The following is a 23,435-nucleotide window of genomic DNA, read 5'->3' as shown; positions in this document are numbered from 1 at the left end:
GGTCTTGAACTGACAAGCTAAATAGCTGATCTTTTGCTCTGTGGGTTTCTAGCCTTAATAAAAATATGCGTTTAAATAGACTTACTGACTTCTACCTGTGCCAGACATCTCCTCCCCTCACTGAGGGTGAAGCTAAGACCAAGGACATAGATTAAACTGCCTCTTGTTCCAGATTGGGCAGGTGTTTTTCTGATCTCATTCTGTCCTCATCAACATATCTGGGGGTCATATTTAGTTCCCACAAGGCCTGTGAAGTGCTGCACAGTGGCCAAGAAAGGGAATTGAATTCTTGCGTCGCTACGTTACTCTCGCTGGACTGCTGGTAGCGGCAGCCGTTGGAAGGCTGCGTGCGCTGCGCTGCCGGTGGCTTCGGGCTCTCTTACCTTCGTCTGAAACGTGCAGTAAAGGTGCGTGAGAAACGGATATTCCCACGCAAGTGCGAGGACCCGCTTCTCCACCATGGTGCACTCCACGTCATCGTCAATTAGCACCACGTCTTTTTTCAGCGCTTTGACAGCAAAGAATTCGTTCTTCCCTTTCAGCTCAGCAAGCAGAACCTGCAGAAAGCCACGGATGCGATTACGGCACATGTAGGAGAGCCTGCTGCTGGTGGTAGCGCTAAGGAGAAGCCAAAGGTGGTGAGAGGAGGTGCAAGGACAATTAAATGTGTAAATGGGGAAGGTGAGGGAGATTTGGGAAGGTGAAGTTGCTGGGCAGAGAGACGGGGCTCAAGGACCACGTAACACGGGCACAGCAGCTTCCAGGGCAGCTCTCGGTCAGCGTCACGGACGTAAGGTGCGCGAAGCCTGTTCCTTCGTCAGAGCTGTGGTTTCAGAGGCAACCGCAGACGGACGCTGGGGACGTCATGCTGCCCTCCCCCCCGTTTCTGCACAGAGTGCACAAACAAAATACCCTTTAGCACCCTGGTGCATGAAGGGAAGCCCCTCTGCCTTGAGACTGAGCAACGGAGAGACTGTCGTGTGGCATGAATCCCTTGGGAGCGCAGACGAGGCTGAGGTGATGAATTCCTAGCGCCTTCGTCAAAGGGGGCTACACTCAGTTCTGCTCACGGATCATCTACCCAAGACCTTTCTGTTTAACGAGAACAGCCCATCGCACTGCAGGCATCAAGCAAGACGGTCACCTTAAGCTCCACAAGTTTGTTACATACCTTTCCAAAACTTCCTTTCCCTAGTACTTTATGGAAGACGAAGCTGTCTATGTTGAATTTTCTCCTTGCGATTCGTGACGCCGTCTTGGCTGTGCTTCCCTCCCAGAGTTTATCGTACTCGCTGCTATCTGCTAATTGAAACAGGGAGTTTAAAGTTCAGCATATGCAGAAACACCACACAACTCGGATGCCCCACTAAGAATTAGCTACTGATGTGCTATTTCAGTGCATCTGCTGCTGGAATACCAGTGACTCCAAACACAAGGGTCAGCTCCTGCAAAGTTGGTTTCCCAGAGAAGCTGTGGATGCCCCATCCCTGGAAGTGTCCAAGGCCAGGCTGGATGAGGCTTGGAGCAACCTGGTCTAGTGGAAGGTGTCCCTGCCCATGGCAGGGTGTGGGACTGGATGGGCTTTAAGGTCCCTTCCAACCCAAACCATTCCGTGAGTCTATGAAGTTACATTACGTGAGCACACTCGATAGTAATGGATTTGAATTCAATCTCTGATTGTTTTAAGCAGTACTTGGGCATTATAAAAAGGCCCTAACGTTCCCCTGGGACTAAGATCCAGAGCAGAATGCGGAGAAGATACTGTGCAAGGCCTGCTTATAAGCACATTATTTTTGGTCTGTTAAGAGAGCAGGCCAGTCCCTCAGCCTAAGCAGAGAGGCCATCGAGAGACGTGATTTACGCCCAGTGCTGGCCAAGAAGCACAGTCACCCAGGTTTATCCTGAGTATATCCTGAAATCAGTAACTGTCCCACATTTTTGACATCTGCTGGGTCACTAACAAGACGCAGATGATAACCAGCAGTTGACACCATGTGTGGCCCCACAAGCTGCCCGACGCCCGTGACAACCCAGTGACTGCACCCTGACTTCATATGCAATTAAGCCACCTTTGCAAGAGGGTGTTTTTTTTCTCTGTCCTGGCAAACCTAGAACAAGCATGGTAAGTAATATCAAAAAGTTTTTCTTACTGGGCATTTCAACAGAATTAGCTCAATGTATGGATGAATATATAAAATCCTGTACCTCTCCAAACCCAGCCCCTACCTTGTGCCGAGCCTGCACCAATTATCATAGCTTAGCAATTAGGAAAATAAGGCTTACACACTGCTACTGCTGAGACAGCGGTGGTGTAAAAAACCACAAAACCTTACTCTGAATCTGTAGAGATTCCAGGTACTACTTAAACCATTTCAGCCACTCAGTCTCAAGCTGTATTTTGGCTGCTTATGTCCTAAAATAGATTAGCACTTGTCACTGGTTTCTAATGGTTTGTGAACAAATCGGGGTAATTAACAACGCGCACGCTGTTTCAGTTACGGGGGAGGGAAGCGTGTTGTAGCGACGCATCCCCCGTCCACCCTGGGTCACTGTGCTGCAGTGAGTAAAGCGAGCAGTTTGTAGAGAGGTGGGTATGCTGGTGGACTAAAAACTACAGGTATCTGTCACAAGTTATGTAGATGTTTGGTGTGGCCAGGAGAGGGTAAAAAAGAAACATACGCTTTTTTCTTAGGTAACGGTGCCTATAAAAAAAAAGTCTAACATAAGGCAGGAACAAAGACTTAAAATTGTTAGCTTGTGTAGTCTGGTAGGTAAACAGCTACATTAAAACTTTGCAGCTTTTCTCACCTGTCGTATCGCCGGGAGCTCTCGGTTTCTTATCAAAATCTTGATAAATACCAACACTTTCTACAGATCCAGAATCGGACCTTCGTGTAGATTTCTGAGGAGGAGGGGAACATTTGAAATTATATTTGCACGATTACTTTAGAAAGACTTATAGCAATAGCTGTTAAACGTAACATGATGGCAGTATAAGCTTTTCTTTTTAATTATTGTCTCCTGGTACAGATCCTTGCACAAGAAGTCTGGATCAGACTATTGAGCCACCTTCTTTGCAGCTTCACATCAGCCAATTGTTTTACTTCCTTCACTGCAAGAAAACAAGTCATTGAAATTCCTGAACACTCTGTGTTGTATTGTTTGTTGCTGAATTATTAAAGGTATAATGGTTTGAATCCACTGCGGGAATAATTTAAAATATGGGAAAATGTCCCCTTGGACATGCCCTCATCTGAAAGAGGAGATGGGAATCACTGTCAGACTGGACATGCGGAAGTCGTATCCACGTGATACATTTGCCCTTTGCATATGGAAACAAGTTTTATGTCTGGAAGATCCCCGAGATCAAATTTTAGTCATGAAAAGACCAAGTTTTTGTGTGTTGCGAAAGAGCTGGCACAACAGCTCCTGCTGGTTTCGACGTAAATACCCCCAAAGGCTTCGGAACACTCAGCTCAGAGGGAAATACTGTTGGCTTCTGTGACATATTTTCCTGTTTCATTCAGAGCTCGTGTCTGAATCTGTATCTGCAAGTCAGCAGTTCACCTCAAGAGACAGCCATGCTGCAGCAGGAGCCGAGCGGTGTAAACCATGGGGCCAGTGTTAATTCCAGAGGAGTGTTGTGTGCCTGCATATCAGATTAATAAAAACTGAGAATATCTGATCTATGGCTCCGTACTTATTTAGTTTTAGCATCCAAGTGGAATTCTAAAGCTGAAGCATGGAAAACCAGACTTCAGCACTATGATCGCACTGTTTAAACAATCAAACAGAACGGGAGAGAATAACCTTGGCACCGCAGAAGGACAAAGTGGGGTTTTGGGAAACCACACACCTTTTTGAAAATGCTTTGTTGAATGGGATTTCCCCCACCCGCTCCAATTTCAGCTTCAGGGTGTTCACATCTTGGGTAGTCTCTTTACAGGTCAGATTAAAGAGAAAGCTGTTTGCATTTCCTCTGTTCCAAACTCACTTCCCCAAAAAAGCGATGTGGAAAAGATGAAGTAAAAGCCCCAAAATGCTCTGAAACCAACTAGTTGCCTGAGAAATGAAGACAAGGCTTACCTGGCTAACTTGATTTAAAGCTTCAGCTAGCAACTTCTGGTTTATTCCACATAAGTTGGCCACCTTCTTCTGGCATTTATGATGCACGTTCATCCCACATTCTGAAAGAAAGGTAAGGAGGGTTATACAGGCACCAGGGAAATGCTGTGCAATGTTACAACACAAAGGGCTGTTTCTCTGTGCAGTTCAGAAACGCTGTTGTAAGACCAGACTGGACACGGATCTGTTATCGTTAACAAAACTGCAGTCTTGGTCTTTAACTCAATGAAGGCTACAGAAATTGTTCATCAGGAAAAAACGTCAAATCATCATTGCTTTATTCTCAAAATCTGTTCCAATAAAGATCATCTTGCCTTTTTATGGGAGAATTATAAAAGCAATATGTACAGTAAACACTCCCAATGCACTTTTAGGCATTACCTTGCATCAGACTCACCAAATCTCAGCTATTCCCAACGTAGTAATTTTGGTTGTGCTCAAAGATTACACCCGCGCAGCATCTTTCTGACCCCACTAGAAGCTCCCCCGGCCGAGCCGTCGCGTGAGCCAAGTGCCTGTTTGTCTCTCTAGTACAAAAGCTTTTTCAACCACAGGTGACCAAGGCAGATCCCATGCTATACAACACCTACAGACATGCACGGTGTGGGGCAAGAGCAGTCTCTATGGGGCGGTGGAACCCTGGAAAAGCACCGAGAGATCACAGCTGCCCTCCCTCCGCCCCCATACCTTCACACTTGAGTCCTTGCTTGACCAGCCCCCAGAGCAGGCTGCCACAGTGGTCGCAGAAGGTCGGGCTCATATAGTTGTAAACTTTGAAGCGATGAGGCATGTCGATGTTGAAACGCTCCTTTTGAAACTGAGGACAGGGAGAGGGGTGAGGGACTCTACCCAAAACAGGAAACTGCTCAGACATTACAAAGCTACAATTTTATCTTGAATACCCCAGTCTCAATATCCCTCACCTAGCAGGGAAGAATCTGCCCATCAAATACTACCCACGCCCCCCCGGAAGGGCTTTTAATTGGTTTTCTCACTTGGAAGTTTCACCTGCTGCACGTTACAGGAGACAACGGTAACTTGGGTTGTACAGCCAAGCACCTCCCAGATGGACTTGGCCGTTTCCATACGAGATTTTGTTAGTTCAGGAGTGTTTAATTACATAATTACACTCTATTGTTCCAGCTCTTACCATTGTGTCCCTGCTGTTGGCTGCAGTACCAGTGCACCGCCCGATGATTTTATCGATACACTTCTTATGAATAGCAGCATTGCATTCTTCAAGACATGCACAAGAAAAGAAAGGATTCCTTCAGATAATAAATACATGGGATGAGGTGTTCGCATTTCACAGTGCGATGTGGTATGAAATCTTACTATAGACACCAAAACCTCCCTTACCTATCGAGATTATAATAATTTTTAAGCTGATTCCCCCATTTTCTTTTATCATAAACTCTATTTCTAAACTCAACCTTAGGCAATGCCACCAGAATTTGGTAACAGGACAATATTATGCTTTTGAGTTTTACCCTGCGATATCTCCGCTGCTGCCTGGAGTGATGCTCAGTGACCAAGTCAAAGGCGCTTTTTGATTCAGCTGTCAAACCCCTCAATAACTGTAATTCATTTTATAAGAGGTTTCACAAAAACTGTTGCCATAAACGAGTGCAACTTTTCAACAGCATTATGCACTTGTGAGAAGAACAGCGAAGTCTAAGAAAAATCAGGCAGGAATTATAATAAGACAGCCTTAGCTTATCCTGCAAAACTGATGTTGGACACCTACCACTTGCTGATGCACTGTGCCATGCATGTTTACAGAACAGTAACTATTAGATCTACAGATTCACGTGGGAAAAAGTACAAGAAAAAGGTAAAAAAAATCAACTTACGCCTACATTTGTACCCCTGCTTGTTGAGTCCCCTGAAAAACAAACGACAAAGAAATCAGAAACATACATTTGCTGTAATAAAAGGTGGGGTTTTTTATTTTTACCACGTCAACCAATCAATCCTTTGTCTATGGGAATATATGTTCCAATTAATAAACTGGTCTAAATTCTGCTATTCAGAATCCTCTGCCTTAGGAAAGCAAGGTTTAGGGGATAAGGTAATGCATTCTGGTAGACCAGCAAATTAGGAGGGAAACCACGAAAAGACAAGGTCTCAATCACATGGGAAATCCTGCTCTGAGCTACTATGAAAACAGCCTTAGGTGAAAGGGGTCCCAGCTCCTTGCTCTCTGTGGGTCTTCACTCTGCTGTCAGCCACTTCATATCTCAAAGTCTGAACATTATTTTCTCATATCCACCCATTTCATTCTATTGTGAGAGCTGCTGTTGATTACGGACCAGATCTCACTTGATGGTGATGGAATTTTTGCCAATTGTTTCAGTGGCAAAAATGTTCAAGTTCTATTTTTTAATGTGAAAGAGACAACTTTGGTTCTTAGGTGTAACGATACTGTTAAAAAATGGACAATTTCAATTTCCCACCACACACGAATTTACATGTCATGTTTTATATCAATAAACCTGAAATGAATTTTGCAGTTATCTGGCCCTTAGGGGTGGGGAAAGCTCAGTTGTTTCCTTCTTACCATACAAAGTCTTTGCAGACAGAGCAAAATGTAGGTTGTCCAAAGAAGGTAGCGATAAATTCATGATTTTTGATGTAGTGGATTTTGGCTTGCTTGATGGCTCCTCTCCTGTTCATAGTTACTGTCCCCTCCTCTTCCCTCATTGACTGTTTGCAGTCTAAGGGGCAGATAAAATGACACACTTGTAATACTTCAAGGTATGACAAAGATTAATATTTGTTTCTCAGAGAAGTTCAGTGTGTTTTTCTGTTTCACACTCGTATTTTTACTTATTTTACACCTGCAATCTGCAGACTTTCGGTCCAACAAGGGTGGAACACACGCTGCTTCCCAAGATGCCTCCATGTCCTTGTTTGCAAGCACTTCCCTCTGCTGCTCACTCAGAAGCCTTCAGCAAACAAGCTGAGAGGTTTTTTTTAGTACAGTCTTGGTACAGAAATGACAACCAGTTGTTTCTTGAAAAAAAAACATAAGCTGCTATACCGTATGTGATTCACGTGCAAGAGAAATAAACGTTTTACTGGAAGGAGGAGGGTCTCCTCCTTCAGCAGAAGCCTTCTTGTGAACCAGGACTACAGCAGAAATGCAGGTGGAGGGCTGCAGGGCCTCCTGAGTCACCGCCGGGCCAGATTCCTGCTAGATGGACTTCTTCCAGGCTCCAGGACCATTAAGCAGCGAGGACACATGAGCTTTTCAATTGGATTTTCCATTATGCTACCTCATAACGTTGATGGTGTACCTGCCCGTGTCCCCATCTCATTCCTCTCCCCTCCTTGCCCCCATGAGGTCACAGTATATATTACTATATAATGCTACAGTCATGTTATTGCATACAGTAGTACATACCTAATAATATATTACACAGAAATTACACACCACATTAACCAAGAAATAAAACAGCAAAAAGTTTACAGGCTGAGTCCAACGGGCTCACGCAGGTCCTTCATTACAGGTTATAGTTATTTCCACAGCAGCTTCTGAGTTTCTCGTACAAAGAACGAGTATTTTGTGTCTTGGTCTTTCAGCCACAACTCAGACTATATAACCTTACTTACACATTTTGAAAACAACAGGGGTCTGTAGCAGAGGTTACCCCGTGAAGGTGTATCAAGAGAAACCGGGTAGCTGGTAATTTAACCCTCGGGCACGTTTCTTGTCAATAGAGAGAAGCTGTTGATGGACAATTCCATCCAGCAGGAAAACATGATAAATGCTGGAATCAGCCACGAGGAGCTGATCAACCACCCACTGCATCCGCTCTGGCCAGCACCTTGTGGGTCTCAGTCTGGAAGAAACGTGGACACGGCTCACCAGCTGAAAGTGCTGCAAAGGTTCGGGTAACAGGAGATTGCCGCTTGCAGGGTGGGACTTCCCACAACAACCGAGTGAGGAAAAAGCCAGAAGTGCATTTTTTCTCATTGTGAATACAATTGGGTTTTATTTGCTCATTGCTGCCTGTTATGTGTCAGTGGGAGCTTTGCTTTTTTATACTGATAGGAACAGATTCGATTCCTTTGCCAAGTCACAATGCCTGAGCTTACTACCAAGTTACCCAGGAGCTATCTTTCCCTGGTCGCTAGCTGCAACCAGTCACTTTATTAGCTGGCTGCTGCCACTGCTGTTCCAACAGACCGCTGAACCTGGAATACAGTCTGTCACTTGATACCTTTTTGGGTGTCCTGAACTAATTTATCAGTCACAGCCAACAGCAGCATGTTCTGTCTTAGAAAAGAAAGGATAACGTCAGCTCTGAGATTAAGGAAAGATTAAGCATATCAGTGAAAAGAAAGACCCCTGGGTTTTGCTACTAGGTACTAATGCACTTTTCTGAGAAACTGGCCACCTGGTTCAGAGAGACACCCATCCCGCCTCCCTCTGAAAAGAGCTCACAGCATGCACTATGCTGCCCCAGCACTATGCCACCGAGTTACCTCTTTCCCTCCAGGAACAGGATTCATTGCTGCTCTCCCTACAGGCCACGGAGTTCACCCAGCAAAAACGCCCATCAGCTGTGGCACTTCCAGCCTGCCCAAGTCTGCAAACAGTCCTACCTCTTTGTTTAATCCTGCTGAGCAAATACACAGACCTCACCCACCGCCTCTCAAAGGCTTCAGGGAAACCCCACACTGAGATGTGCGTGCTGGGAAAACAGCGCTGTGGGAGGGTCAGCAATACTTCATATTGTTTGCTGCATGAAAAGGATGTCTTCATAGGGGTGATTTAATCAGTCACAGCAACAAAGCAGAGAAAGGCGTGCTGCTTTAGAGCATGTATTCTGAGGAGATAACCTGTGGTGGGGTAGATTAAGGGACAAAAGCCTCCCTATAGTCTGTAATGCCAACAAACCAAGTGTTCAGCGAGAAACTAACAGGATTCACTGGGTGAACAGGATGCTGCTTGTCCTCATGCTGAAATCCTTGTAGCAGTTTAATATTGCTGGTACTGTGGGCAAAAGTGCCTGACAAAACTTGATTGAGAGATGGGAAACTGTGTCGTTTCCCCCGTCTGGGATGGTGGTATCAACCTTAACAGAAACGTGTGAGGCTGGCATCAATTTGTTTGAGAAGGTAGTGAATAAACTAACCACTTAGTTCATAGAGACAGGAAAAGAAAAAGCTAAAATCCCACTTTCCTTAAACATACTTTAACTGTGAAGAATCCTTGAGCACAGCAAAACTTCAAAACCTGCATCTGAGAACACAGAGTCTGCACAACCAGCTGCCTTACTAAATACCTTGGCCAAAACCAACCAGTCTATCAAAGTCTAGCTACAAACGTTTTTGTACACTTGAGAAGCAGCCGAGAGGTTTGGGCAGCAGCTGTAAGTCAAGCGCACCCGAAGCTGAGATGGCTCTGAAATGACAGTGCATTTTGATTTACCATGGATGTGTTTGGCAGGTTACCTTGAATGCGTATTGGTCCAGAGAAGTTTTAGGAAGTTCAGTCAAACATGGACTTTACTGGGGAATAGAGGTTTTATTTCAAAAGCACAGAGAGAATTAACAATTGCAAGGAAGTAACTTTCCCAAGAACTGTATGATTGCAGGGTGGAGATGGGGGAGGAAGAAACACAAAGGGATTTAAGCCTTTGCTTCCCCTGTGAGCAAGCCAGGATTTCCATGGATTAAACGCTTGTCCTGGGCCAGCACACGATCAGAGTACAAAACAGCAGCTAGAGTCCAGGGGACCTCTGCATCCTGGACCTGAAATTAATCATTTTGGACCCAGCACACACCATTAAACATAATCTATTTGCTCTGTTGAGGGCTGTGGTTAATATTTATCACTGCTACATCATTCACGTATTTCAAGGTCCCTTCTCAAAACTTGCAGCTGATCTGGCAAATGCACCCAGAACTCCTCTGTGCCACATTCTCATTGAGAAACCATTAAGCATGCCTGTGAGCTGACAGCGCAGTAATGTCCTGGTGTGTACACTATTTAACTGCCGTGCCAGTCCTAAATATTTCACAGTCTTTACAGCTGCTAACATAACACCCGAGCCATAGTCTGGAAAACATTTGCTAAATCAATATTGCCAGGACTCCGCTGAACTGTAATAAAGCTCAGGGTGAGATGTCAGATTGTCTCAGCTGAACCTCAAAAGTTCAAGGACAAATGAAAACAACCTCCACAATAACCACACTAGACTTTCTACAATAAATAATAGAAAAAAAAATATTTGCCACCTTCAGAGTTCATTTTTCATTGGAACCTGCTTGTTTTGTGGTTCTGGTTGTGAACAGAGGAAAGATAACAGTGCTACTGTTAGAAACCAAGAACTGGGACTTCAAACAGGGACAGGCAAAACATCTTCGCAGCTAACTGGCTCCTCAAGCTGAGATTTGCCTGAAAGTTTACACTAAATTACAAACCCCACTAACATTTCTGTTCAGTGTCCCCTTCTGCTGTTCTGCAGCCTTGCACTTGGCTTTGTTTGAAAGGGAAGCATGCCTCCAGGTCAAGCAAAATATTAATCTCGCAGAGCAATCATTAAAAAGGAAAGCTTATTCCTCACGAAGGAGACTTTCCTGGCATGAACCGGCTCAGAGAAAAAATGCTCTTTAACCTGGCCCTGGAGGGGACTGCTTTACAGATCAGCTGTACAAAAAACCGCCCCAACAAACTGTTTACAGAAATACAAGTTTCCCGAAAGCCTATATTTCTGTGGCGTGAGCTTGCTATGTTAAATCACTGGGGTTTTGTGATTATCACGATGTTTCATTTACGGGCAGAGTATGAATACTGCTATGTACTTCTCTCGCTTTTTTAAAGCCATCTCCTCCATTCTCAGTACGTGTGGATTTTACACTGCTGACATTTAAGCAGCCACACCAATAATTTGCTATTGCAGAAGCCAATATTATTTGCTCTCAAGGCTGGCACGTACTCTCAAATGACTCACCCGGCCCCAAGCAGCTATACTACAAGCTTTGGCACGAGCGGTCAAAACTCCTTAATAAATGGTCCGTATGCTACACATGACAGTGTGCGTGTTTCTACTCTAAGAAAGCTACTGGTGGGCTATGCTCTGTTCTGTGCAGAGCGGGACCCCCGCGGGACATGGGCTTCTCGCCTGCTCCTCGGATAAATGAATGAATTCCTGCCTTGGCCACGGAGCCCACAGCTCCTGCTGCTTGGACCGACACCGCAGAGCATCCGGGTGGGCTGCTCCGCACCTATTTTACCACGTCTCTATTGAACTCCTCTGACCTCAGCATTAATGAAGCCCATGGTCTTTTAGACCAGTGCTAAACCAACACACCAGCGTTTTAACGAGCCCTGCCTTTCAACCCAGGAGATAAAAATCCCACGTCCACACTACGCTCTTCGTAGCGCTCGCACCACCCGCAGAGCTGCTGTGCTCCCAGTCTGTGCTCAGCTGTACAGGGTACTTGGGGAAGTGTGGAAGTGGTGTGCTTAACACCTCTGGATACCCGATACCTCATTCCTTGTAACACCTCTGGATACCTGATACCTCATTCCTTGTGGTAAAACAGGGAATAAACTGGAAAACGGGTTTTCTCCTTCTTCAAATTACAACGGCACAGTAAACCCAACCTTTAAAAATACAGCACCTAAGGCAAGTGTCTTGTGAATGTATAAACTGTATCAAATTTTCTCTGCTATACACAACGCGTTCACTACCTTACCAACCAAATACACTGCCAACTTGGTGCTTATGGAACTACTACTTCTGCAAATGTTTGATTTTCCTGTAGAAAATCAAGCTGGAATATGTTTTTATTAAATTCATGTGATCGTACTTCTAGATGCAGATTAAAGAGGATGCTAGGTGCCTCTGAGTAACTACCACACCTGCCAAATTTCTCAAAATTGTATTTTTTCAGTTAAATTATTAAATCATACCAAATTCCCCATTTAGAATTATACAGTCCAGTTCTGACTTTTCAGCCCCCATCCTTATCACTTAACTAAAAACGCCACAATCCTTCCCCAACACACCTTATCCGTAGAGAAACTTGCTTCAAATTTTAATTTAGACCAATACAATATGCAGTTTGGGCGAGCAAATCTGTTATTTCCCCTATTATTTTTTCACAGGAAAAATTCTAAAATCTCATGCTTCCCCACCACTCATCTCGACACACTTAAAATATACACAGCTCTCTGGTTCATGGTCCTCTCCGAGATACTTCGAGATATCAAAAGTTTACATGCAAACTACTTACCTTCCAACACATCTTATAGCATTTTAAGGAAAGAATTCACTAACCCTTTCTCCAGGAAGCTGAAGCCAGCAAAACAGCAATTCAGAATTCAAAACCAAGACACAGGCGTGCTCCCAAAGCTGCTAACACTGCACGAGATGCTCGGCAGTGCAGCAGGGCACCTCTGTGATCCTGGGTTTTCTTACTTGATAAGGTCATTAACTACATTTGAATAAACACAGATCAGTAAAGCATTACAGTATTGCAACTCCCACCTTTTAAACTAAAGCTGCTTTACAGAATTATAACCTGGTTTCAATACTACAACGAGAGAAGGAGGGGCAGAAAATTCTGAACTGAAAGTGGGGGGTCAACACCCTGTTCTCATGTTTCACACATCAGAAGAAAAACTTGTAATTTCCAGCACAAAGTCACTGTCAAATCACAGTGCAGAAGACAAAGTTCTTTGACAGCTGGAAGTCAAGGCTCTGCAATCCCTGTTTTACAGGGTCTAGAAAAGAAAAAACCCTCTGTGGCCGGGAAGACTTTTCCTATCTAGCCTGAAATTAACTGCCCAAGCCCCATTGTGCAAAAAGAATATACAAATGAAATGCCTCAGTGTAGCCTCCCATGGAGCAGATTTTAATACCTGTTTATCCCATGAAAATTTTCCTCAAATAACAAATCTGATAATGGAGCAATAACGTGCTCACCTCTCTATACTGCTGCCTCCCACTGAAGTAGAGAAAAGCAGTTTTCTCAAGACGGCAGAATGTTTGCTGCTTAGAAGGAAGGGTTGAAAACCAACAGCTTCAGTTTGCAAAACAAACCAAAGAAAGAATTAAGTCACTTCTGCAAAGTGCTTGGAGACTTTCAAACAAAAGGTAGCACCTATAACTCATACAGAGGGTAGCAATACCTTCAAATAAACTAGGGAACAACTGAAATACCAGTTATGGAACAAGCCTTTTTTAGTATTTTAGAAACACAGCTACCATACACTTCTCTGTGGAAGGGTGCACGAGAGAGCGAACAAAATGGGATGTGGATAGGAAGGAATGTGAGCTGTCTCTGAGCTGTCGACTATTAACTGAGGGTTTTAGCAATGCAAAGAATGGAAGTTAATACAAACATCCTTGTAACCCACTAACAAACTGCTCCAACACCGCTAACTGCTCATTTAACTAGAGAAAACATTTACAGCAGTGCAAGGATGAGCCAGAAATCATTGGATGTTTGCCTGTTCACCCATATACAGAGAGCGATGTGAGTGAGCTCTGTAATTCTGAGGAGGAAGAGTATGTTAAAACGTGTTGATGCGAACACTGCAAATACCAGATTGAGTGACTCCTTCACAAAACATAGATGTCTAAGTGTCTTGAAAGGCAGTTTCCACTGCCTCTGTGGTTTGGTTACCAAAAAGGTATTGGTGAGTAGTTTTCTGTAAAGCAGAAGGTAAATAGGAAGTTGTTGCAAAGTAGGTCTAACAAGAGCGTTAACAGGGAACCTTAACCTGCCAATTAAAGTATGATTGCATGACTTAATGAGCTGTTTGGTATTTAGGCTTCAACCGCTACCATCTGCAATCACTAATAAAGGCAATGAAAAGAATTGCAAGAACATTGTATCCATTTTTAAATCATTTTGATCAATAACCAAGCACAACTATTTCAGTACTTAGAGCACGCAAGTATTTTGCCTCCCTGCTAACAGCAAATTATGGAAGGTTTTCACTTATGCTACCTCTACTGTTCCTCAGGTCTGTGTGGAGAGGAGGAAATACGCTTTGGCCTTATTATTTATAAATAAGCAACTCAGAATACTTAAGTTGGTTTTGTACAGGTTTGGTTGGAAAACTTTTAAGTTTCCTGGACAAATGTATTTCTGTAGGTCTCATTAAATAGATCCTCACAGTACCACTGCCCCATGAAACTGGGAAAGCACAGGAAAGCCACAACTAAGACAGAAGCTTTCTAGTATCATGGCTCACAACAGCTGGAATGCAAACCAAAATATTACTGGTACATAAACAGAGAATTTTTCATCTTCAGACTCACACAATTTTTTGGAAGTTTGCTTTAAAGAGTTAACTCTTCATGAAGGGGACCAAAATAAGTGCATATAGGCTGGTTTTTGCCATTGCAAAGAAAAAATGTCAACTCTGAAATGTCACCTATTGCATATGACATTCTATCTTTAGTTGCTTTCCTAGTAACTGTTACACAGATTGCACATACGGTACGAAAATGTATGATACCTTCACAATCAGCTTGCTGTAGGAGAGCAGAACTATATTCCCTGTATGGATCTGGGGGGGAAAAAAACCCCACCAACGCTTTAAAACTTACTGTTTACTCTTTCCACTTATCATTTACAAACACATAGTATCAAACCACGTGAGACAGACAGGCTGATATGGCAGATGAGTTCAATTCCCAAGAAATAATGGTTTCGTGATTTCTAGTATGGGAAAGTTTTAACCATTAGCTAAGCAAGTTGTGAGGTTTACATAATTTCTTTTAGGAAATGTACTTAAATGTACTGTTTAAAGCTTCCCCTCTTGTAATTAACTGTCTTCTGTTACCTCCTAGTTTCTTCTCCAAATAGTGTGTGTAGATTTCTGACCAGTTGTTCACTTTTTAAACTGATATGGCAGAACATTGACTAGATTTGCATTTTAACACTTAACCATTTGCTCACTGCCACAGTTTCCAGGATTAGTGAATATGACATCTGAATCCCAGAAAACTCAGATCCAGTTCTCCAATCCACAAAAGTTTCCCACATAAGGTAGAACAAGACATTTAACTTTTTTGCACCTAAAAAGATATTTTTTCTATCACATCAAAACATAAGGACAGACATATGAAAGACTCAAAAGTGTCTAAATGCAACAGGAATATCCTACTCAGTACACCAGGTGACCGTTTTGTGAGCTACAACCTGTGTTCTACAAAAGGAGTGTGGAAAAAAAAAACCCAAAACATAACTTATTAGAAATAAACAGTTGACATTACCTGCATCTTCCAAAAAATACTGCACAGCCATCAGCACCTTCCCCTGAGGTTGTAGGTCAAGCTGTGAAAAGAAAGATACCAACAGTGAGGTATGTGGTTGATTGAAACTCTCAGGAATTTAAACAGCTCTTTCTAGGGAATGAAAGTGTAATATTCAATAACTATTGGGTTACAATCCTCCTTCATATCTCAGCACTGCAGCTGGAACCGAGAGCTTTTATTCTATTGCTTTTACTAGTGTGCTGCATTGCTTTGATATCTACCCAAAAGTTCAGCGCAGTCAAAGTTCACATTGTTTTTGCATGTCCCTTTCCCGTTTTTGCAAAGAAGTTTGTTGCCTTCTGTTTTTACTGTTAGTAAACTCAATTTGGACAGGAACTCAGACTTTAAAAGAAAAGTCTGTACAATCCATCATATGTTTATTGAGAGTGCAAACCATAGAGATATCAAATACTGTTGTCTGTAATCAGAAAAACAGTGGTATCATCAAAATTTATTTTACTTCCCCCCCCTCCTCTCCCCAACCCATTAAATGTGGTTTCTGTGGCAAATTCTACAGACCAGCAAAAACAAATGCCTTTTAAGCCAATAGCTGAGGTCAGTTCCTGTGCTCAGAAAGTAGCTGCTAATGCTTAAACTGCTGCCTTCATAAAAGGTAAGAAGCTATTAAGCATGAAAGCGTCTGATTCAGTCGTCACTTCAGCACAGAGCAAAGTATCCCTGGGCTAACAGTAAATACAGCTTGGGAGGAAACAAAGAAAAAAGAAAACCACAATTACATTAGATGCCCCGAGAACGTATCCGCACAAATCCCATTACCCTGCTAGGATAATGACTACGTTTTCATCGTTACGGCACTCTCTGACACTCAAGAACATTTGCCCAACAAAGCTTACAGAAGGCAAAGCCCTCAGGGCTATTGCTGACAGTCGGTCCCTCCATTCACAAAAATAACCTCACAGGCTATGGCAAGTGACCCGACACCTCTGCTGGGCACGATGGTCTGTCCAAGTCACGACTGAGGCTGCGCAGAGGGAGTTTAACGCTGGTGACGTCTCTGGTACCTGTTCTACGGATAATAAGCAGAGGATTTCAGACCACTGAACTGGCTAAAACTCGTCACTGAAACTAAAACTGATCACTCTTAGCTTTAATTCCTTTTCTGGATAATTGTTGTGTCTCAGATTTCAAGTTAAGGTGTGGAAAAAAAAGTGTATGATTTCAGAATGGTGTACCAGGTGAATACAAACCAGCGAGATCCTACGGACCTAGCGCTTCAATATCAAGCCTCCTTTTAAGAAACGTGGTTTTTTTCTGAGATCTGCTTGGTGAGATAGTTAGATTTGCACATACTCAGAGCAAAACCCTACCACTTACAGCAAAAATGGACTTGAGAGAATAGGAGAGTTTTTAAAAAAAGTATTCCCATACTAAACTAAGCAAATAACTGGATACTCTCTCCTATTCACATCCAGCATTCAGGAAAAGCATTCACATATCCAAGAAGGGAGTTGACATACTCACTCTCTACCACGGAATGACCAGCATTGCCAATGGCGAGAAACGAGATGCTCAAATTGGATGTACCCAGGATCTACCTGTTACTACCTGCTCCCCTTGCTTTAGCCCACCCACCGCAAAGGTCTTCTCCTGCAGTGTACATGTTCAGCAATGCTCCAGTCCAGAAGGCTTTGAATACAAAACTGTGTGTGAGATTTTAAGGAGACCTGCTCACATTTAGCCAATACTTCCTTAGCATTAACTGTAGTCCAAATACAGAGACGGGCAGGTCCTGTATTAGCAAAGACATGTAGTTTCTGGGTGAGCTGTCTGGAGTACAGCTTTACGTACAACTGGACGATAGGCAGGATCATATCACCTATCCACGTAGCTAGACAGCTCTCCCGCAAATTATAGGATATTCCGATATCCCTTTCTAAATGTTACTTCTGCATGTGGAAAAATACTGATTATTCAGGACACTAATTAGAGTTGCTTCAAGATTACAGAATTATCAGACAGTAATGTCACACAATATTTGGACTGGAATCTCAGCAACTTTATTAAATGGGGGGGTATGAAATTAATTTGCATACAATTATTCCAGAGTTGTTTGGGTTTATGTAGTTTGACAACTAATAATACAGACTGGAATTTAGACTAAATGTGTGTTTCTAAACTTAAAACTACATTAAACTGTAAATTTATCTCCCCTGTTATATTTCTGAGTTGGACTCTCAGAATTGTACTCGGTATGATACAGGAGCAAATGACACTCCACAAGATGCCATATCCCTTGACTTCACGTAAAAACAGTTGTTTGGGACATGAGGGCAAGATACCAGGATAACAAAAATGGGGATTAAAGGATCCCCATTATAGCAGTATCAAGCCAACTAAAATTTATTGTAAAAAATAAAGAAATAACATCTGAAATTTTAAGTGGAAATGCCTTGGAATAAGCTTCACCTTTCTTCTTCTCCAGATGAATAACAGTATCAGATCCAATTGAAACATCTGCTATTTGCTATATAAACTGCTAGGGTTTATAAGACAGGAACTGAACAAGACACATGCCATTATGTCAAACACTAATGCCTCAGAATTTATTGTCAATTTCTTGAACTTTGATTGTACATTATCAGCTTCAAAAATGCTGCTAAAATAATTGTCTCGCAAGCCCTGCCAGACTTGCTAAAGGGATCGAACACTCACAGTGTAAAAGGCAGAAGAGATCCGTTCAGCTTGAAACAAACATAACGAGGTCAGCAAGTTTAAGGAATTATTCTGCTTCCTTACCCAGAATTCTGCTTTGCCGTTGCCTTTCTTGCACCGCTCTGCCAGGACAGACACACCTACAGTCACTTCAGATAAAGGTTCTTCTGCTGCTTTCATGAGGACAATCTGAATCACCCGTCCTTCGTAAACATGGGCGTCAAAAGTTGATTTCCATTCTGGATACATGGTAGGTTTCTTCTGAACTAGAGTTTTTCCTCTCTCTGAAAGCCACAAAAAAAGGACAGAAACTGTAAAATCAAATAACGTCGATCTAGTACTTAAGCTCAACAAAATAAGAAGGCAGTGAAGGTGTTAACATAGAGCCAGAGAGACCAGGAGGGATAAATCTCATTCTGGAATTCAGAAGCTGGTTTAGTCAGTCACAACTTGACAGGGAATATTTGCATGTCTGCTTTGTGGTATCAATCCCTACGACGTGTCATCTGATCATAATGAATACCTGCTGCTATAAGATAAATTAAGATACATCTGACACTGACTTAGTTTAAATTGAAACCAGTGGCTGAGAGATGAAAAGCTCCACGTTTCATTAATCTCCTTCCAAGTTGTGCCAATGTTTAACTTCTATCCATAAGTCACTACTTGGCATTATGCTCTCTCTCTGCCACGATTGCTACTTTTTAAAGGATATTACAAGGCCTTATCTAACCTCTCTAGCACACACAGACCTTGTGTAGTTAAAGAATAAAGAAAAGGCTGAAAGGATCTCAAAAACCATCTTTTTTTGGTAATATTTACCCAGCCTCCCATAAGACTGTCTCCACATACTCCTGACTTAGGAGTTTTACAGTGCTTCACTATTCTTATTAGACGGATTTTTTCCCAATACACAGTTTTAGTGTCTCTTCGTACCAGTTAAGCTAATTTCTTCCTGTTCTTACCTCAGGCACAGAAAACAGCTGGTGATTGCACAATCTGTAACAAGCTTGAGCATATTTCTAGATCTGGGTGTCTTAGTACTCCCATCAACACATCCCAAATGATACTTCCCCCTAAGCAACTGCATCCAGCTCTTCACTGTGACTCTGGCACGTGATGCCACCTCCCTCTTGTTTCTCTGCCATTTGCTGCTGAGCCAACTATTCTGCTCAGGCAATTGAATATAATTTTGTACATTCTGCACTATTTCTGCTATCTTATCAAGATCATTTGCTGCAAAGAAAAAAGAAAAAAAGAGTGCTTTCTAAGTGCCTCACCACCTCCAAAGGATCCATTTTTCCCGTAAGTGTGTAACCTGTTCTTAGGATACCAAGACAGTAGCAAAGCAGATTAAATAGTTGGACCCTTCTCCAAGAAGCTGGTGTGGCCTGTCTCCAAAAATTAGCAATAGAATTTACATTCACTTCAACGAAGGAAGAGCTAGACACTTGTTATTTGAAAGTCTTCCTGGAAACTCGAGGCAAAGTTTGCGTTCATTCATTAATAACCTGCTCAATGTACTCCAGTCCATTGTGCTGAGCCATCCAAACAACAGTAACGAATAGCGCCCTGGTACTTCTTTATTAGGGAATGCCTGCCAACAACAGCATTACAAATTACCACTTTGACAAGCAGACCTCAGCCTGCTTGCCAAAGGGCATTCTGAAATGCTCACAAACAGCCACCTGAGGACTTCCTCCATTTCAAAGCAAACTTGAGCAGTCAAAAGCTTTTATCTTGAATTTGGGCAACTCTGCAGAAAGAGAAACTCAAATTCTCAGCAGTGCAAACCTACTTCTAGAGCCCTGTATTTGGTATTCTTAACTATGGAAGAATTTGGGAGTATCAGGGTGAAAACGTATAGTGAAAGCTCACACAGAACACAATTTGGGGGTTATTAGCATGGACAATAAAGGTGAGGGGGAATTAAAAGCAGGCTGTTTACACTAACCTAGTTTTGGGTTACTAAAGCCAGACCCCTTCATCAAAAGGCACGCTTCAGGAGGCATCCTTGGGAATATGAGAAATTGCACCGATTTGCAGAACCTGTGACAATAATTTCAGGGCTTACAGAAGCAGCAGCCCTTCACAGAAGAGTTGGCAATACTCTTCGTAGGGTTCTTACGGGGGTGAAGAGGACTACTGCAGTCCAGTCACATGACTCTCCCTATTCCCAATTAATACCTGCTTTATTTACTATATACATTTTTACCCTGTGTAAAACAAAGAAGTCAACTTAATTACTGGCAACAACTTCCAGCCTAGCCATGCTGCTTTTGTCATTAAAATCATACTAATCAAGATTTGTCAGGGATCACACTGCAAATGAACGCTTAAGTGTCAGCAAAGAACAGACTTTAAGGAGAACACAGTTCTGACCCCTCCTCTGTTTCTCTGCTATCACTACTGGCTTCAAAACATTTTACATGCTTGCAGACTGGCTTAATGCCTAATCATTAGTAAAATGATTTTATTCTTCCTATACAATAAGCTTTTCCTTGATCATGTTTCAGCATGCAAATCCAGCAAAAGTTATTCCAGATCTTGTCAAACTGATAACAGGAGCATCAGTTTCTTTTCCTGACTACTCCAATCGGTCACTGCTCCAAGGTTCACCGCACTCTCATTCCCCGTTTTTTAATGCTTCACAGGCACGTGCAACCAAGGAGGAAAAATGTTGTGACTGCTCTAATTTTCAAAAGGAGACAGCTGAAAAAAAGGAAAAAGTGGATTTATTTAGACCACTTCCACCTCTCTACACATTCAGCAGCTGCAACACTTTCAACACCATTTCTTCAGATGTTCTCCCAACAGTCTAGGAAACTGCTTCTTTGGAGCTTAATGTATTTGCTTGATGACATTTTCTGGAAGGGGCGCTGCACCTTGTGTTTAAACTCTAAATGCAGTTTTTACCTCAGCAATAAGGGAAGAGCCCAATCAAATTGTGAGGAAGAAGAAAATTCACCCTTTCCTGCATTCTTTGATGTTTTGTGAAGCCCTAGGGTCATAATGCAGGATTAGTCAATCGCAGTTTAACAGTACAGCCACTCCCTTTCATCCTGTTTGGCTACAGTGATTTATTTTACCTAAATGTCATGAAATACTATAAACCTTTGGACCAGTTTCTGTAAAGAAGCGGTCTTTGAAGGCTGAGGGCCTGCTCAACAGGGAAGTGCTAACAAGACCTTGGGTGCAAGTCATTCCAAGCAAATAATTCTGCCAAATGCCTGAGTTACTACAACCACCTACACTTCTCATTAATACCTATCCTCCAAGTCAATAAAGACCATTTACTGCTCCATGCTTGAGGATGGTGTTCTCAAACCTGCCACAGACTCTACCACTTGCAGAACCTCTGCAAGTGCTGTCTGTCACTTGTGGAACTGGAGAGAACAATGCTCTATTTTAACATTTGCAAACCTTTGTCATGCAAAATTCACAACTGCCTTAACCTATGCAAAAGTGACATTTCAGCTGCTTCTTTGCATATTTTGTGAATAGCTGTGTGTTGGTGGTCAAGTAAGAAACTTGAGGTCTTAGACTTCACCCTACTAGCTGCTGAGCACTCTGGCCACAGTACAAGAAAGCACTAATAAAGAACTCATGATTTAAGGTGGGGAGACAAAAGTCATTGCTTTCTCCCATTCTGAATGAAAAGCTCAAGTTGAAGTGCTTGGCATGACAGGAACAGCAGGACTTATAACCATTCACAGACTCAGAGGGATTGCAGTATTTCTCAAAGAGCATCACCGTTTGTAACCTCACCTGTCGTCAATGCTTCCTTCATCTTGATAGCACAGAAAGGCTGAAGTTGTTCCCCTTGATTCTGCACAGGTCCCAGCTCAAATGAGTTGAAAGATATCCGTAAGAAGGGGGCCATTGCTCACAACGATACACAACCTAAGTGGGAAGAAGTAAATAAAAGTAATCAAGGACCTGGTGGTCTGGGACCTATCTGAGAAAGCGATACCCCTTTCTCAGCAGCCATCATAGCTGATAGAACCTATCCTCTAAAGTTTGCAAGCCTTCAATGTGACTTTAAGACCATAAACCTGAAGAAAAACTGGCACATACTGAAATAAAAACCGTAACATGTACAAAGACTGAATTTAAGACATCCTTTTAACCATATCCTGTTAAAAGTAAGTAGCAGTTATTCCTTCCACTTAGACCTTGTTCAGCTTTAAACACAGAGACCCTATTCATTAACAACAAGTACATAAACATTCTTATCAAATGAATAATTCACAAACTAATAGATTGTTTGGGGTTTTTTTTAAACAATTTTTTCTCTCAGACCTGGAAGGAAGGGTGGTTGGGGAAAAGAGGGAGGAACAATAGTGTTGTCTGTTCCACATGTTCCTTTCACAGTATCTTTCAATGTAAGGATGGAGAATTAGGAGGAAAATTAATCATCTAAAGCTCACATTGTTTTCTTACTCTTCAGGTACACATTGTTTTCTTTTTTAATTACTACTCGGCCTCAAAAATTCCCAGACAAAATTTGGGGCACCTCAATAGGCAATCAAATGATAAAAGGAATGCTTTTGATTAATTTGATTTTTAGAGATTATCTGAGACACTCCCAAACCTACACAGAATGTCTCGACACTGCAGCACACCCCACTACCAGATGTACAGTAAGGGTCACATGCCCTTCAGCACGATGCAGTCATTGCACTGCATGTGAGCACTTGATCAACATTAACAACCTAAGTCATTGGTTCATGCACGAGTTCATGCTGACTTTCTCTCTTAGACAAACGCTCAGTCACAAAAATTTCCAAAACCTAGATATTTCATTGGATAAGAGCGCATTCTGTTTTCATACTTAACACGGAAAACAACATGCATTCCGAATACCACCACCAACCTGAAACAAGTTTATCATCACACTATTTCTATTCAAGCATTGCTTTCAGTTGGATCCTAGGAAATATCCCAGAGCTGATGCTTCCAACTGTGTGCCCCTGTACCTGCACACACCAGGTAAAGGGAGGTGGGAGAGGTAGAAAAAACTCCAGCACTACTGTGTCACCTGGTTTAAACTGTCAGGAGGTAGAAGAATACAAAAAAGTTGTAATTTCTAAGTCAGCAAATTGGTGTTTCACTACAGTCTTCCCTCGTTCTCAAGAGCTCCTGAACTTAGGGCAGACTTCCGTTTACAGCTCACAGCACCTTCAGCAATGGAGTTAGCCCCATAGCTTGTAAGTCAATATTGTTTTGTGAATCAAAAATTACCTATTTGCAGGGTAAGGGAAAACAGTCTTTTGATAGCAAGGGAATACTAATATGACCAGGGAATAAGGGATGTAGAGAAGGAAGGATTAGGAGAAAAGAGTT

At 42.5% G+C, this 23,435-nt stretch overlaps 1 protein-coding gene across 1 annotated transcript in view; it reads right to left on the bottom strand.

The window, feature by feature from the left end:
• Positions 1–21,991, bottom strand: part of PRKCD (protein kinase C, delta) — a 28,946-nt gene extending 6,955 nt beyond the window's left edge. The window contains exons 1-11 of the mRNA XM_010158516.1: positions 21,858–21,991; positions 18,174–18,373; positions 15,375–15,435; positions 6,686–6,842; positions 5,979–6,010; positions 5,276–5,361; positions 4,813–4,942; positions 4,087–4,187; positions 2,809–2,902; positions 1,172–1,302; positions 384–557 (exon numbers count right to left, since the gene is read on the bottom strand). Of these exons, the coding sequence (XP_010156818.1) occupies positions 384–557; positions 1,172–1,302; positions 2,809–2,902; positions 4,087–4,187; positions 4,813–4,942; positions 5,276–5,361; positions 5,979–6,010; positions 6,686–6,842; positions 15,375–15,435; positions 18,174–18,373; positions 21,858–21,972 (1,281 nt within the window). The 5' untranslated portion in view covers positions 21,973–21,991. The remainder of the gene's footprint in view (positions 1–383; positions 558–1,171; positions 1,303–2,808; positions 2,903–4,086; positions 4,188–4,812; positions 4,943–5,275; positions 5,362–5,978; positions 6,011–6,685; positions 6,843–15,374; positions 15,436–18,173; positions 18,374–21,857) is intronic.
• Between the last annotated feature and the right edge of the window lie 1,444 nt (positions 21,992–23,435).

Source organism: Eurypyga helias, unplaced genomic scaffold (genome assembly GCF_000690775.1).
Source record: "Eurypyga helias isolate BGI_N326 unplaced genomic scaffold, ASM69077v1 scaffold25609, whole genome shotgun sequence".
Taxonomy (NCBI): domain Eukaryota; kingdom Metazoa; phylum Chordata; class Aves; order Eurypygiformes; family Eurypygidae; genus Eurypyga; species Eurypyga helias.
The sequence above is the reverse complement of the archived record's forward strand: the minus strand, read 5'-3'. Positions and strand labels throughout refer to the sequence as shown.